We start from the raw sequence: 13,755 nt of genomic DNA on the forward strand, positions 1-13,755 counted from the left end.
GTAGCGTGGTTGACTCGAGGCCTCCCTCTGGTGGCCGGAGGGAGCCTCAGCTTGGTGCCAACCCTTACAGCTGCACTGCTTTCAGAAAAGGTCCATTCAAAGCTGTAATTGTGCTGGTTCATGCTACCTGTAAACTGTACTGAATTTAACACTCTCGCAAGAAACTTCCTATTATCATATGCAGCTTGCCTCTATGTGTGCAACTGCTATCTCCATATCTCTCCCTGTAGCACTTTACAACCACCGCTACACAAGGTCCGTTTCCACTTCTCTTAGCAGTAGCTCTCACAGTATTGGTTTGTTCCTTCTATTTCAATGTGGCCCAAAGCTGGTGTGTCTAATCCATTCAGCACCTGCTTGCGCCCAGAGATATAGCAGTACGCCCTGCCCTTCTTAGCTTCAGTATGCTGATGCCGCTGGACAGAGGGCTGGGTGGGGGGAGGGTCTGAGCCCTTGTGGCTGCTGTCCCTCTCAGAACAGTCCTGCTGACACGGATGGTCCTGTGAGCACTTAAATCCCTGTGCAGTGTGGCTGCCTGTGTTGCGATCATCCAGAACGCTAATTCCCAGCTTCCACCGCTGCCACTTTTTCTTGATCTCTGACTGTACCTGGGATAGGCAGAGGTCCATTTAAAAACTCTAGGCCTGTGGGTCATAGTGGGTATAAGTAGGTATGCACATACACATGCGCGCGCACACACATACTGAGCATGTGATTATTTCAGAGATGCATTACATCATGGTGCTGTATTATCTAATGTATTAGAATTCATTAATTTTGGAATATCCTCTCACGTAAGACAATAGCAAATGGACATGTAACATCAATGTGTGTCTTCAAACGCTTAGTCTTCAGACATAAATACATTTAAATATCATAAAACAAAGTTGATAGGAGAGCATTTGATCTTGAAGGAACAGGTGGCATGTATATTTACCAACTCTTTTGGAAGTTCTTTTGGTGGCTCTTACCTCTTTGTTCACAAAACAGTATAAAATAGCCACCAGAAAACCCTGCAGAGGAACACAGATGGGAATAATCTCTTAAATGTATCAGAAGTTAATCAGTTTTCTTCAAGAGAGCATATCATGATTTGCACCATGTAATGGAAGGGCTTTCTTGTCTTGGTAAAGATATCATCTGTACCTGAAAGGAGCTGAAAAACAGATGAAAGAAAAGGATGATGCTGCGTAGTATACCCTCTGTCTGTTCCTCCGTCCCCACAGCAAACACCACCTCATGAATTCCCAGCAGAGGGATGAGTGTCAAGGTAGACTTGGCCAGCCTAAAGATCAACATGCATTTAAATTAATTCAAAGCTTAAGAATGATTTATCCTCATTGTACTATTATTTTCATAATTACTAAATAACAAGAAGAACAGTGACTTGAAATCTGATTTCTTTCCATTTTTGGCGGGCACTTGGGCACATATTTTGAATGGAAGATGTTTCTAAATTTACGTTTTACAATAATGTCACCACTTAAAATGAGACATCTGAAATCTCCCACAGGATTTGGCTTAGATACAAACTCCTAAAGACCCTGCTATAAATAAAGGCAACATTTAATATCAGAAGATAAGAATATTACTTTTGCCTAAGGAAACCTTGAAGGTTTGTACAGGAAGTCCTAATCATGTGAATACATTTGAATTATTATTAACGATATTAACAATATAAAAATATGGATAGAGAAAGATGTTTGAAGCAAATCACTGCACAGAGCATGAGTGTCTGGAGTTCCTGAAGAATGTCAAATGTCAAATATACAAAAGTTAGTCAGTCAAATGTATTAATCCTGAATGTAGCCCAGTTAGTTGGATTTATATTTGCACAGCCTTACCTGAATTTATAGTCTGTGTATCTCATTTGGTGTACTTTTAACTTGGAGATGAGGATCTGAATAATCCTCATGAATATGAAAAAGTTTACCTGCTCTTAGCATGTATCACACAATCAGAATGCAAAATCTCATTAAATATAGCATAGATATGAATATACAAATTTGTGACATGATTATAATAAATTATAGTAGCAGGCTATAATAGCAATATTCATCATATTAATCTTGATGTTCAGCTGGGCAACTTAGGGCATAAGTGAGCAGTTTCACACAGCCAGAAAGAAATCATGGAATAAACGATTACACAATTACAAAAAGACATTCCAAAAAAGTAACACAAGAAGGTTCTAACATAATAATCAAACCATGCTAACTAGCTTTCAACTTAACACTTAACTTATGCTAAGATCTCATCTGCAACTGCTGCAGCCTCAAGTGAAATTTAGAGTTTTGAAGTACTGAGACATACTGGAAAATACCATGCTGTGATTTACTTTAAGGTGTTACTAGTATTAAGTCCAAACACCTAAAAATGTTTTACATATGAGTCCACTGATATTTTCACCATTAATCACCAAGACTCACTAAAATAGCCAGGAGGATTGGAGTTCGGATGATCCACCAATATGCCATGTTGCCATTGACCTCCCAGCACCTCTAAGGCATTAGGCAATGTTTGTTTGTTTTCAGCCTAGCCTTAAATATTGACACTGTGTCTGAGTATTGAACTTTTACTGGAAGGTTATTCCATAGTATGGCATCTTTATAGGAAAAGGCTCTGCCCCCTGCGGTCAATTTTCTTATTCTTGGTACTAGAGCCTGCACCTTTTGATCTAAACAGATGTGGTGGATTGTAATGCACTAGACGTTCTCTAAGGTATTGTGGGACAAGACCATTCAGCGCTTTGTAGGTCATTAGAAGCATTTTATAATCAACACGAAATTTTACTGGGAGCCATTGTAAAGTAGCTAAGATAGGAATGATGTGATCAAATTTTCTAGTTCTATTAAGAACTCTGGCTGCTGACAATGATGGCACTCACATGTAACAGTTATGGCAAACATGAAGACACTTGTGTAAATGATGAACATAGGCTAGACAAACCTGAATACAAATATACAACTTCAGACACTAACAGGCAGACAAACAATAACCAGCGGTGAGGCACACACTGACGGGGGTTTAAATAGACAGACACATTAACACGTAACCCCGTACAGGTGCATGCCTTCATGGGGGTTTGGCTCCCTACATGTGTGAACCCACCTTGCACACGGAGGGCCTTACCACATGACTCATGGGGGGGAGCGTCCCGTGAGAGTAACTTAGTTAAATCTGGGGTCAAAGGAAACTTACTGTATTTAAAATTGTTTAAATATTAATACATTACCTACTTGTGAACCATGAGTTCTCTGAAAAATGCTTCTAGCTAGTTTTTCTTCTACCCTTATACGTCACTAAATATTAGAGTATAAATACATGCAGTATACTGGAAATACTTGTGTTGTCTCTTACACTAGCTGCTGAGAAACACCCAAGTAGCAAATTAGACTACAGAATAACCTACTTCAAGATTTCATTTATGTTTTCTGCCTGAACAATTTTTCACGATTTTTACATAAATGGATCTATTGCTAATTTTACAGGCAAACCTTCTATCAGTAGTTGTGGCATCTGTTTTATTTCTAATATGGAAGCATACTGGTAAAGGAATCCAGAGTATTTATGGAAGGCTCCCTCCAGGTCCGACTCCTGCACCAGTAGTTGGAAATTTTCATCAGGTTTATACAAAGGAGCCATATAAATATTACCTAGAGGTTGGTAAGATATCACACTAATGATTTAAATCTGTTCTTATGCAATCTGGACTCTGGGGATTGACATATTGGCTACTGTTTCAGATTTTTTCTTTTAAATAATAGTTTAGAGGGTTCAGGTGCCAGTGGATCACCAATGTTTCACATTAGCCAACAGCCAATATCCATTTTATGGTTAATCAATTTTAGGAGGTGTACACTTAAGAAATGTTGTTTTGTGAGCTGTTTTGAGTAAAATGAAGTGTACCAATTCAGAACAAAAGTAATTTTAAAGTGTCCATATTTATGCATGACTAAACAGCTAAGTAGAAAGTATGGCCCTGTCTTCACCATCTGGTTTGCCAACACTCCTGCTGTGGTGATTGCTGGATATCAAGCCCTGAAGGACTCTATGATTGGCATGGCGGAAGAGTTCAGTGGCAGATTGAACTACCCACTTTTAATGAATTCCACCAATGGATATGGTAAGGTCTAATAAATCAGAGTAGACAAACATCAGTGGACTTTCTTGTTTAGGACTAAAACACAATGCTGTATGAATAACAAGTGTTGTTTATCAAGCTTTACCAAGTTGATTTTCAAATTAATCTTGAATAAAGTTTGGCAGTTCCATAGAGTTTGGTGTCACAGGCATGGAAGTCAGAATGGATGATTTCTGTTTTGCAGGTGTTCTGGTGAGTAATGGAAACAGGTGGAAGCAGCTTCGCAGGTTCTGTCTTGCAACACTGAAGCATTTTGGAATGGGTCGAAGGAGCATTGAGGACAAGGTGAAGGAGGAAGCCCAGTGTTTGGTTCAAACATTCAGCACATTTGCAGGTATTGCCCCCTTTGCTATCTGTTATGTGCTTAAACCTCTTCTGACTTTGTGTCATTTTTAAAGATAAACTCCAAGCAGTCTTGTGTGGGCTGTGACACTATTTAAAACTGCACTCACTATTAAATGTCTGGCCTGTAATTGCTGTAATTCATTTACAGTGTATTAAGTACATTTATAGTGGGCCCCCATGCCTGCAGCAGTGCTGGGTTTTACCCCAAGGTCACATTCCATTTTGGAACAAGCACATAGGCTTGAGCTTTTGAGATATGGAAAAATGTATAAGGAAAATACATGAAAATACATGGAGCTACACCCAGCTATACAAAGTCACTGAAGAAATTAGAATGAAACCTCTGCAGGAACTTAATGATGGGTGTGACATTTCAAACTCTAGACTGGACCATTTGATTCGAAAGTTAAATGTCAGTTTTGCATTAACACCTGATCTGAAGCTGGTTATCATCAAGGAATTTATGAATTTGCAATTATTTGGTATTTATAATTTCTAGCACATGATTTTGGCATTGCTGCATTTTAATCAATAATTAGTGTGTAAAACACTGCAGTTTAGTGTGCTTGAAAAGTACTGTAGATAGTGTTATTTATGTAACAGCCTTCTCACACTGAAAAGCAATGACTCATAGGTTATGCTGCGTGGTCGTCTCTGTTGTTGAATCATATTCATTAGAACACTAGATCATTTCAGTAAATGTTCTCAGTATCAGTATTATTTTCTAAAAGGACCATTTCAGTATCACTACTGCCTTTCAGAAGAGTTGGATGATACACAAACATCTAGTTTGCAAACAAATCCCAAAAAATCCTCCTTTTTTCCTCCTACAGATTCTGCTTTCAGTCCCAAATACTCATTAACTAAAGCAGTGAGCAATGTGATTTCCTCTGTTATCTTCGGCCACAGATTTGAGTCTGAGGATCAACAGTTCAAGAATATCCTCGAGGGCACTGATGCTTACTTTAATGTCTTATCTAGTCCTCTGGGACAGGTAATGTAAGTAATCTGAAATAAAATGAAACAGTATGCTGCTTTTCTATGGCTCACCTGAGGCAACTAAATTTGAGTAGGGGGTAAAAAGCAAGGAAAAATCTCATTGTGGTTTAACTGTTCTGCCCTCTCTAGCTGTGCAAGGTAAGGCATTACTTGATGGTGCCTTTTTTTTATTTACTATAATTTCAATGCAATATTGTATTTTTTAAAAATCGAATTACTTTTGTTATTGGTTGGATTTAAATTTGGAGCTCATAGCTCTTAATCATTCATATATATACTCACCAGGGCTTTTTTTTACCACAAGGAGTACTTTGTACAGTCAGAAATGAAACCTTTTTTTGGTTTAAAAATTATTATTTTTTTATGCTTATATTGATTATATTATGAGTACTTTCACTACATCTTAGCTGGAAATGAAAGAAAGGAACAAAAATAAAATGAAATACAATCAATTTAATATCTATCTACCTATTAAAAATCCCAAGGAACTCTGAGAATGCTAACGTTTCTCTGAAAAATCACTGTTGACTTGAATATAGTTTTTAAGTATTCATCACACTGTTTTGTGCCTTTTATGTTATGTTATATTTGGAAATGACTACACATTAACTATTCCAGAATTACTGAGTAACTGAGGTTTGTGTAAACATTATGACCCATCACTGGTGCTGCTCAGATGAATGCAAACCACAGCTAAGACTAGGCAAACATTAACTCTGTCTGTACACAATGTTCTTTTTGTTAACACTTCTGTCTTTTTTTCTCTTACAGGTCTATAACGTCTTCCCTAGATTGCTTGGCCTCTTCTCTGGACAGCTCCATGATATGTTCAAAGCGCTTGAAAAGGTCAGAGCTCATCTAAGACTTGAGGTAGAGGCAAGGATGAAAACACTAGATCTTACTTCACCACCGCAGGACTTCCTAGAGGCCTGCGTTATAAAGATTGAAGAGGTAAAATTCTCTCCACTGATATGAAGATAGCATGCATGTCTTGGTATGGAATATTTGTTCATGATACTGACTGCCTACATCCAATATATGATTGTATCATTTTTATACCATATAAAATCTTAAAATGGAGGTGTCTCTACAAGCCCATGGGATCTTTCTCAAATAGATAGTTTCTCATGATCTATTTCTCATTAAAGATGACAAAGCCTGAGTGAGGTCATGTTTAATAGGTGCTGCAGGATGTGAGTTACTGTGAGTTAATTACTGTGACTTTGGCTCTTCTGCAGGAGAAACACAATCCTAATACAGAATTTAATTTTGACAACATGTTGAGCACAGCCTGGAACTTGTTTAGTGCTGGCATTGAGACCACCTCCTGTACTCTCAGACAGGGCCTGCTGCTCATGATGAAGTATCCAGATGTCCAAGGTGACAAATCAGATCACTTCAAACTTTCATGTCTCACCAATCACATTGAAGCTATGTACCAACAAAAGACTTAACCTACTTTATGTGTGTTGCAAATCACATTTTTGGGCCTATAATCAAATATATATGCCATGGCTTACAACATGCAGAGAGAAACTGTTGATTTTCTCTGTAACATGCTCTGTAGCCCGGGTTCAGAAGGAGATTGATGTGGTGGTGGGGCCAGACCGGTGGCCTTCCCTGGATGACAGACAGAACTTGCCATATACAGATGCAGTTATCCATGAGATCCAGCGTAGCATGGACCTCACACCTACTGCGGTTCCACACAAAATGCTCCATGACACTGAGTTTAACAACTATCTCATCCCCAAGGTATTTGTGTTTTTTATGTAGCATTCAGAACTTTAGCTGCATGCTCCATAAAAAGAAAAAAATTGTAAATTACTTGGATGGTAAACTTTACGCATTTTAATTGCTGAGAATACTGTGTTGTTTCTGCAGGGAACAATTATTCTTCCATTGCTATCCTCTGTACTCTCTGACCCTAAGCTATGGAAGAACCCAGACCATTTTGACCCAAACAACTTCCTTGATGAAGAGGGACAATTCAAGAAGAATGATGCATTTGTTGTGTTTGGAATGGGTAAGCTTAATGTTAGGTAGTGTATCACTGACTCAACTCATTACATATGAGTGTGTACATTTATAAACAATGCGTCCACATTTACTTTCTTCCATTTCCAGTACATGTCATAGGTATGTCATAATGTTTACCTTTAAGTTTTGACCTGTTAAAGGGATTATTCACGAAGCTTGTGATCTAAAAATTACTGTCAATCCTTACATAGACAAAACTTTTTTGTTTCTTTTTCTCTGCTCCAACATACCCGACCAACATATGAAAGACCTGATAGTTTGAACAACACAAATGTGTAGATCAAGACCTCCTAGAGATGTATTATTCTGTGTAAAACTTGAGCTACAGTATTCTGGGGGAAGATAGAACCTCATTAAATCATTCCAAAATATGAGTGAATTTGGTGACTGTAAAGCCACATCATTCTGCTGCCTAGTTCAAGACTAGTTTGTTTAAACACATATTCACTAGCAATAGAAATTGCATTTGTTCCATTCCACACTCCAGATCACTAAATAATGTTTAGAGTTATATTATGTAAAGTATTAAATTGAATACAATATTAAATACAACTATTAAATACAATAGACTTAAATGTACCTCATTTAATTTGACACCAGCAAAGTGGTTGGTTCATTCACTGTAAAGCCAATGTCACGGAATGCTCGCCTCCTGCGAGTGGTACGGCCCGTCACGTGCAGTGGGAGGAATGTCTTGTTTCTAACCACACCTGCACCTCGTTCATCTTTATGCATATAAACCCGTGTTAAAGTGTGCATCTAATAAACAAATGCATGTTAAAATTGTGTGTGTGTGCTTCACAGGCAAGCGGGCCTGTCTGGGTGAAGCTCTAGCCCGGGTGGAGCTCTTCATCTTCTTCACCTCTCTCCTCCAGCACTTCACCTTCAAGGCCACCCAGGCGCCTGAGGAGCTCGAGACCACTCCCCTCATCTGCAGCTTTGGCCGTGTTCCCCTCTCCTATGAATGCTTTGCTGTGCGCAGGGCATAGACAGCACTCAATTACACCAGTAACAGTAGCTACATGCTAGGTCTGCGGTTACAATTTTGTTTCAAATGAGAGCAGGTGTATTCATATTATGAATTTGTATCAGGTGTATCATGCCTGGGCTCATTAACTCTCAGGTATGTACATGTTATGTATGGATCTTGGCCTTATTGATCTGATCTGAAAATCTGCACACTGAAGTGGCCTGGTTCACCTTGTTACTGGATTTCAATTGTGTATGCACATTTTGTCCAAACACTAGATTTATAGCCCTGATGTGTTCCATACTGCTATATACACATATAAAACAGGAAAGCATGTTATTGTTTTGTGTCTCAGAACTGTAGTCAGTTGCTACAGTGTGCTAAAGCTCAATTATCATTGTAAGCCCTCATTAAGCCCTAATATCTGTTACAAAAGCCTTTTATGATCATGTGCTTAGTAAAAAACAAGAATCATTTCTCTTGCACCCAACACAATTTCCCTCACCCGAAAACCTATGAGCTGAGATCCAACAATTGGAATAATAGTTCAAATTATTTGAATATTAAAAATTCAAATATAACACTGGCCTGGCATCTTAATTATGCATTTCTAAAACAGACTAAGTCTAATTTGATCATATCCTCAACAAGTTCACACTGATGATTATAAATTTATACTTGTGCAAATGACATTGTTTCATATTCAGCTACTTTGTTCTAACAGATGCATTAACTGTTTCCAATGTATTTGCACAAAATTCAGCTGAGCAAAACGTTCATTACTTAACTCCGATAAAGGAAGAATATAAAATGACAATGTGATTGCAATAAGTGCTACTACTATCATTAAAACTTGTTATATAAACTTAAACTATTAAAGTCTGCCTGAATGTCTCCATTTGCTCTGTATTAGGAGTACAAAATAACAGAAGTCTGGGAGAAAGTGTAAAGCATGGCTTATAGTGCTGGTGTACCACCACCAGATGGCACCCTTATATAACAGCTTCAGAAAGGATTCTCTTTGTCAAGCATGGTAATTTGTCTCCTAGGAAACTGTCCTGTGTCTTCCTGAATATTCTGTAGGGGGATTGTTGCTCCTTTATTTTTATTTTCTGGTTGTTCCTTGGGAGAGATTTCCATTTCTGTTCGTTTTTCAACATGAAATACCTGCTACTTTTGCAGTTAGTGTCCTGTGTGTATGTTTTGTTTGCACAAAACCATTTGGACAATTAGCATTCTCTGTTAAAGTAGCAACACTTTGGAATTGTTTGCCAACTGAGTTGAAAATGCAATCCCAAACATTACTGCTTTCCATAAGGGTGTTAAATCATGGACAAAAGAAACAATATTGCTCTCACATTTAATACTTTTGTATTCACAGTTGCTTATGATATTGTATTTACATTTGCATTATATTTTTAATGTTTAAGAAAGCCTTCTGTGGATAAGTATAGCAAATTAGTGTTTAAGTGTGTAGAGAATAACCACACCAGAGAAATGCCGATAAGCCTAGTTTTTTTCTGGAATTGTCTGCCTGATATAATCATTCGTGCTGAAACAAGTGCACTTTTATGTCTAGCATATCTGTCCTCATGGAGCGAGCTTTGTCAGAAACATATTGTTTCCTCTTGCTGCTCAAGGATGTGGCTTAGCACTGGGATTGTTCAAGAGGGTTCTATCCTTTTTGTAGGCTTTTTTTTTTCCTGCCACAAGCACCACATCAAAAGAGAAGGTGGATATTTCAAACTTTGTTGGCCATGGCTGAGAATGGCATGATATTGGATCTTCAATGGAGGAAGACAGCAGAACTGTGTCCTGAGATATTATGGAAGATATCCTGGAATCAGATTCCACTTGTACAGATGAATAAATATCTGGTTATTCTTCTGCACTAAGATTTAGAATGACTGTTTATGTATCCATGTGTTGTGTATGTGTGTGTGTATTTGTTTATATATATATATATAACAAATACAAATAAAATAAACATAAGTATAAAAACAAACAAATAATATCTTGAATTATATTCCCAGCAGAATGCACACCTCAGTCATCAATGCACAGAATAAGCTCTCTTCATACACAGTGAAAAATTTATAAAACATTTTTTTTGTGAGCTCCATCATGAGCTCCATCTGGTATTAAGAACTAGATATCCTTTCAGCAACTGTTAACTTTTCTTGAACATTCTTCAGTACCATTTCACAAGGACTGTAATATCGGCACATACTGGAATGTTCGGTTTTCTTTCTTGTCCAGAATATACTCTATAGGTTCAACAACAGAAAAAATGTGCCTCCATATATTCTACTTTTATGTGATAGAGTAAAGGCCCATCTTTCTTGAATTTAGAGAGTGTGATTCACACAGACTTTTCATGAAATCTATAAAAAGGCCCTAATTTAAATCACAGTTGTGACTCCTGAAAGTTCTCTTAAAACTGGATCAGATGCACAGCAGGATATAAACTGGGGTTCACCTAGTTTCATAAATGCATTTGTTTAGCACATTGAAACAACTCTGACTTTTCAGAAAAAGAAGGCCAAGCTTATCCTTCAGAACTTCAGACAAATCCTCAGGTAGTTCAAACAAAACTTTAGGATCATCTTCAGGGAGCACTGGATGGATTATTGTGACAGTTGGATATGGATATGTTTTTAAAACTTCAGATTTGAAAGCTTCATCTGAGTGTTCACTGTGTTTACTGGGCTCACGACATATATGCATTTGAATACTGAAGTTTTTAATTGTTAATGTGAAGAAACCTATAGTTAAACGCTACAATGATGTATACACTGTGCTCAGATTAGCTCAGGTGTTATCACGGGACATGCTAAAACTAACCTGGCAGTTATCAGATACACTGTGTTAGCACATGCTGAGCTATTTCCAGGCTGCATTTGTAATGGTATCGGATTGGTTTCCACCGATAACTGATCCAGCATTTTTTCGGATCGGTGCCATCTCCAATACCAACGCATAAACTAGTGTTTGTTTTTTAACACTGCATGCACATCTTTTGTCTCGTTAGCTGTGTTGCAATCGACCAAACCATTCAAGTTCTCCCAGTTTTCTTCACTGTAAATAATTCCGCATACTCTGCGTAAACACATGTCAACATTATGTTGGTACATGAGAAGATAGATTAACGAGCTAACTAGATTTAGCAACCTTTAGATATCTGTAGCTAATGAAATGTCTCATTACAGTGTTAGACATCAGTGTCTAGATATCTACATATTGCCTTCATAATTTATCTTCAACACACTGTCAGGCACGCAGATAGGGGAGGAGATGGCTATTAGAATCTGGCAGCAAATTAGTGTAATGTTAAGCTTGCTATCACAAAACCAAAGAACTATCTGAGAGCTAACTTAATTAGTCCATTACCTACCTACATGGAAGTAATGTTCCACCATATTGTTTCTATTTGGGTTTTAAACACGATGGAATCTGATTTTAGAATCTGAGCAATCAATTAGCATGATAATAACCCCACCTGAAAAGAAGTTAACTGTGCTTCAGTTAAGCTAACCTGTTGACTTCTTAGCATGTTACCTCTGTTCAGTTCCTAATATTAATAGCACACTTTAATGTAACGTTAATTTAGAATGTTAGCCGTGTACATTAAACGGAAACATTCTGTTACTCTTCACATATTTACACAACTACATAAAGGCTATTCCTGTAGAAAGTACTTTAACAATCTTTATATCTACTTTATTTATAAAGTCAAAAATCATGAGTGAATTTTGGTGGATGCTGCTGCGTCTTGTCCTTTTCCCTGCTTGCGTCATATCTTTGAATCGTGTGGTTCCTAGATTTTTCCTACATTCCAGTAATTTTATTAAGTATGCTCAAATAGAAAATAAAGATGCAAACTCAAGAATGAATTGAAGAGAATAGCAGGTCCCATGTTTTTTTCTGAGCTCAACATAACATACAAACGAGGGATAGTCTGGAATATATCTAACAATCACACAAAGAACACATGTTTTTATACAGTTTTCAGAAATGATTATGTAATCACCCCACCTTCTTTACGAACAAGTGTTTGAAATCTCCACCACTATATCCAAACATACATAATTCAATATATGTAAATTGAGATGCATAATTATGCAAGTTGCAACTTGACACCATTATGTCCCATTGGAGGATTTGCCTCGTTTTTTAAACAAAGATGATGTTGACTGCAAAATAAAGTCTTTCTCCTCCACCACTATGTCCTTGGTAAGACAATGAACCTTTTTTAACGACAGAACTTCTCAAAGTCTTGTAACAAAGATGATCTTTTCCCAGTACTAATGACGATATTTCTCAAAGGAACAGTTCAGAGTGATCTGCACATACAGACCAAAAAAGGTCTCTTAACCTTAAGATACTCCCAAATATTTTATTACTTTATTTATACAATTATCCAGTTCTGCTACCATTAGCTCCATAAGTAAGGTGTGTTATTTATTTATTTATTTATCCTTAAAACACTGTTCTCATTACAATATCATTTTATTACTTCACATGCCTGGACCACTCTCCTCCAAGCTTCATTTACATCTCACCTGGCACATCCGACCAAGCTTGGCACTTGTTCCACAATTATTTGGGACACACTAGGATTGTGTTCGAAATAAGCTTACTACATACTATTCGTGTACTGATTGGGCCCCAAATCAGTATACCGTATGAAATCAAAATATTTCTTCCAGTATGCAACATATACACAGATAACATACTAACATACTACTTCTCTCCGTTGAGGTCAGGGAGGTGCTTTCGCTCCCTGAAGACCAAGACAGAGAGGCTGAAGAGGAGCTTCTTCCCACAGGCCATTCGGGCCCTGAATCAGGGAAACTGATAAACTGTGGGGACCACCACCACCATGTAACATAACTGTATATCTGTATATATATATTTATATTCAATTACCTTGTTACACAACAACTGTAGATATGTTATTATATGAAATGGATCTGTACATTCTGTAGATTGTGTACGTATATACACAACCATATACATTGTACATTGTGTATATAATCATATTATACATATATTGTACATAAATTGTTAATATATTTTGTACATACATAGAATATATATATATATATATATATATATATATATATATATATATATATATATATATATATATATATATATATATATATTTATTTATCTTTGCATATATATATTTCACATATAGAGAATATCTATATTTCTCTATGCACCCGTTTTCTTTTCCTCAGTTTGGACAGAG

General features: G+C 37.1%; 1 protein-coding gene and 1 long non-coding RNA gene across 3 annotated transcripts; one reads left to right on the forward strand and one right to left on the reverse strand.

The window, feature by feature from the left end:
* Window positions 1-931: 931 nt before the first annotated feature.
* On the reverse strand, window positions 932-2,099 carry LOC113591830 (uncharacterized). Its single transcript, XR_014117840.1, has 3 exons — window positions 1,845-2,099; window positions 1,147-1,285; window positions 932-1,013 (listed from the first exon to the last, which is right to left on the reverse strand). It is a non-coding gene; the product is annotated as an uncharacterized LOC113591830 (long non-coding RNA).
* A 1,243-nt stretch (window positions 2,100-3,342) lies between these two features.
* LOC113591831 (cytochrome P450 2M1-like) lies at window positions 3,343-9,369 on the forward strand. Of its 2 annotated transcripts, none has more exons than XM_081699867.1 (9): window positions 3,343-3,662; window positions 3,964-4,126; window positions 4,329-4,478; window positions 5,323-5,483; window positions 6,260-6,439; window positions 6,727-6,868; window positions 7,056-7,243; window positions 7,373-7,514; window positions 8,333-9,369. In XM_081699867.1, exons 1-9 carry the CDS (start codon window positions 3,468-3,470, stop codon window positions 8,515-8,517), a joined length of 1,506 nt encoding a protein of 501 aa, XP_081555993.1. In that variant the 5' UTR covers window positions 3,343-3,467; the 3' UTR covers window positions 8,518-9,369. The 2 variants fall into 2 exon arrangements, with proteins under 2 accessions (XP_081555993.1, XP_081555994.1); XM_081699868.1 differs by having other exon boundaries at window positions 7,421-7,514.
* The last annotated feature ends 4,386 nt before the right edge of the window (window positions 9,370-13,755 follow it).

Source organism: Electrophorus electricus, chromosome 17 (assembly GCF_041902795.1).
Source record: "Electrophorus electricus isolate QZ-2024a chromosome 17, ASM4190279v1, whole genome shotgun sequence".
NCBI lineage: Eukaryota > Metazoa > Chordata > Actinopteri > Gymnotiformes > Gymnotidae > Electrophorus > Electrophorus electricus.

Excerpts from the sequence above, each read along its gene's own strand:
- LOC113591831 (XM_081699867.1), top strand. The coding sequence starts at position 3,468 with ATGGATCTATTGCTAATTTTACAGGCAAACCTTCTATCAGTAGTTGTG. Across the intron at positions 4,127-4,328 it reads GAATTCCACCAATGGATATG|GTGTTCTGGTGAGTAATGGA; the intron begins GTAAGGTCTAAT and ends TCTGTTTTGCAG. Across the intron at positions 7,515-8,332 it reads ATTTGTTGTGTTTGGAATGG|GCAAGCGGGCCTGTCTGGGT; the intron begins GTAAGCTTAATG and ends TGTGCTTCACAG.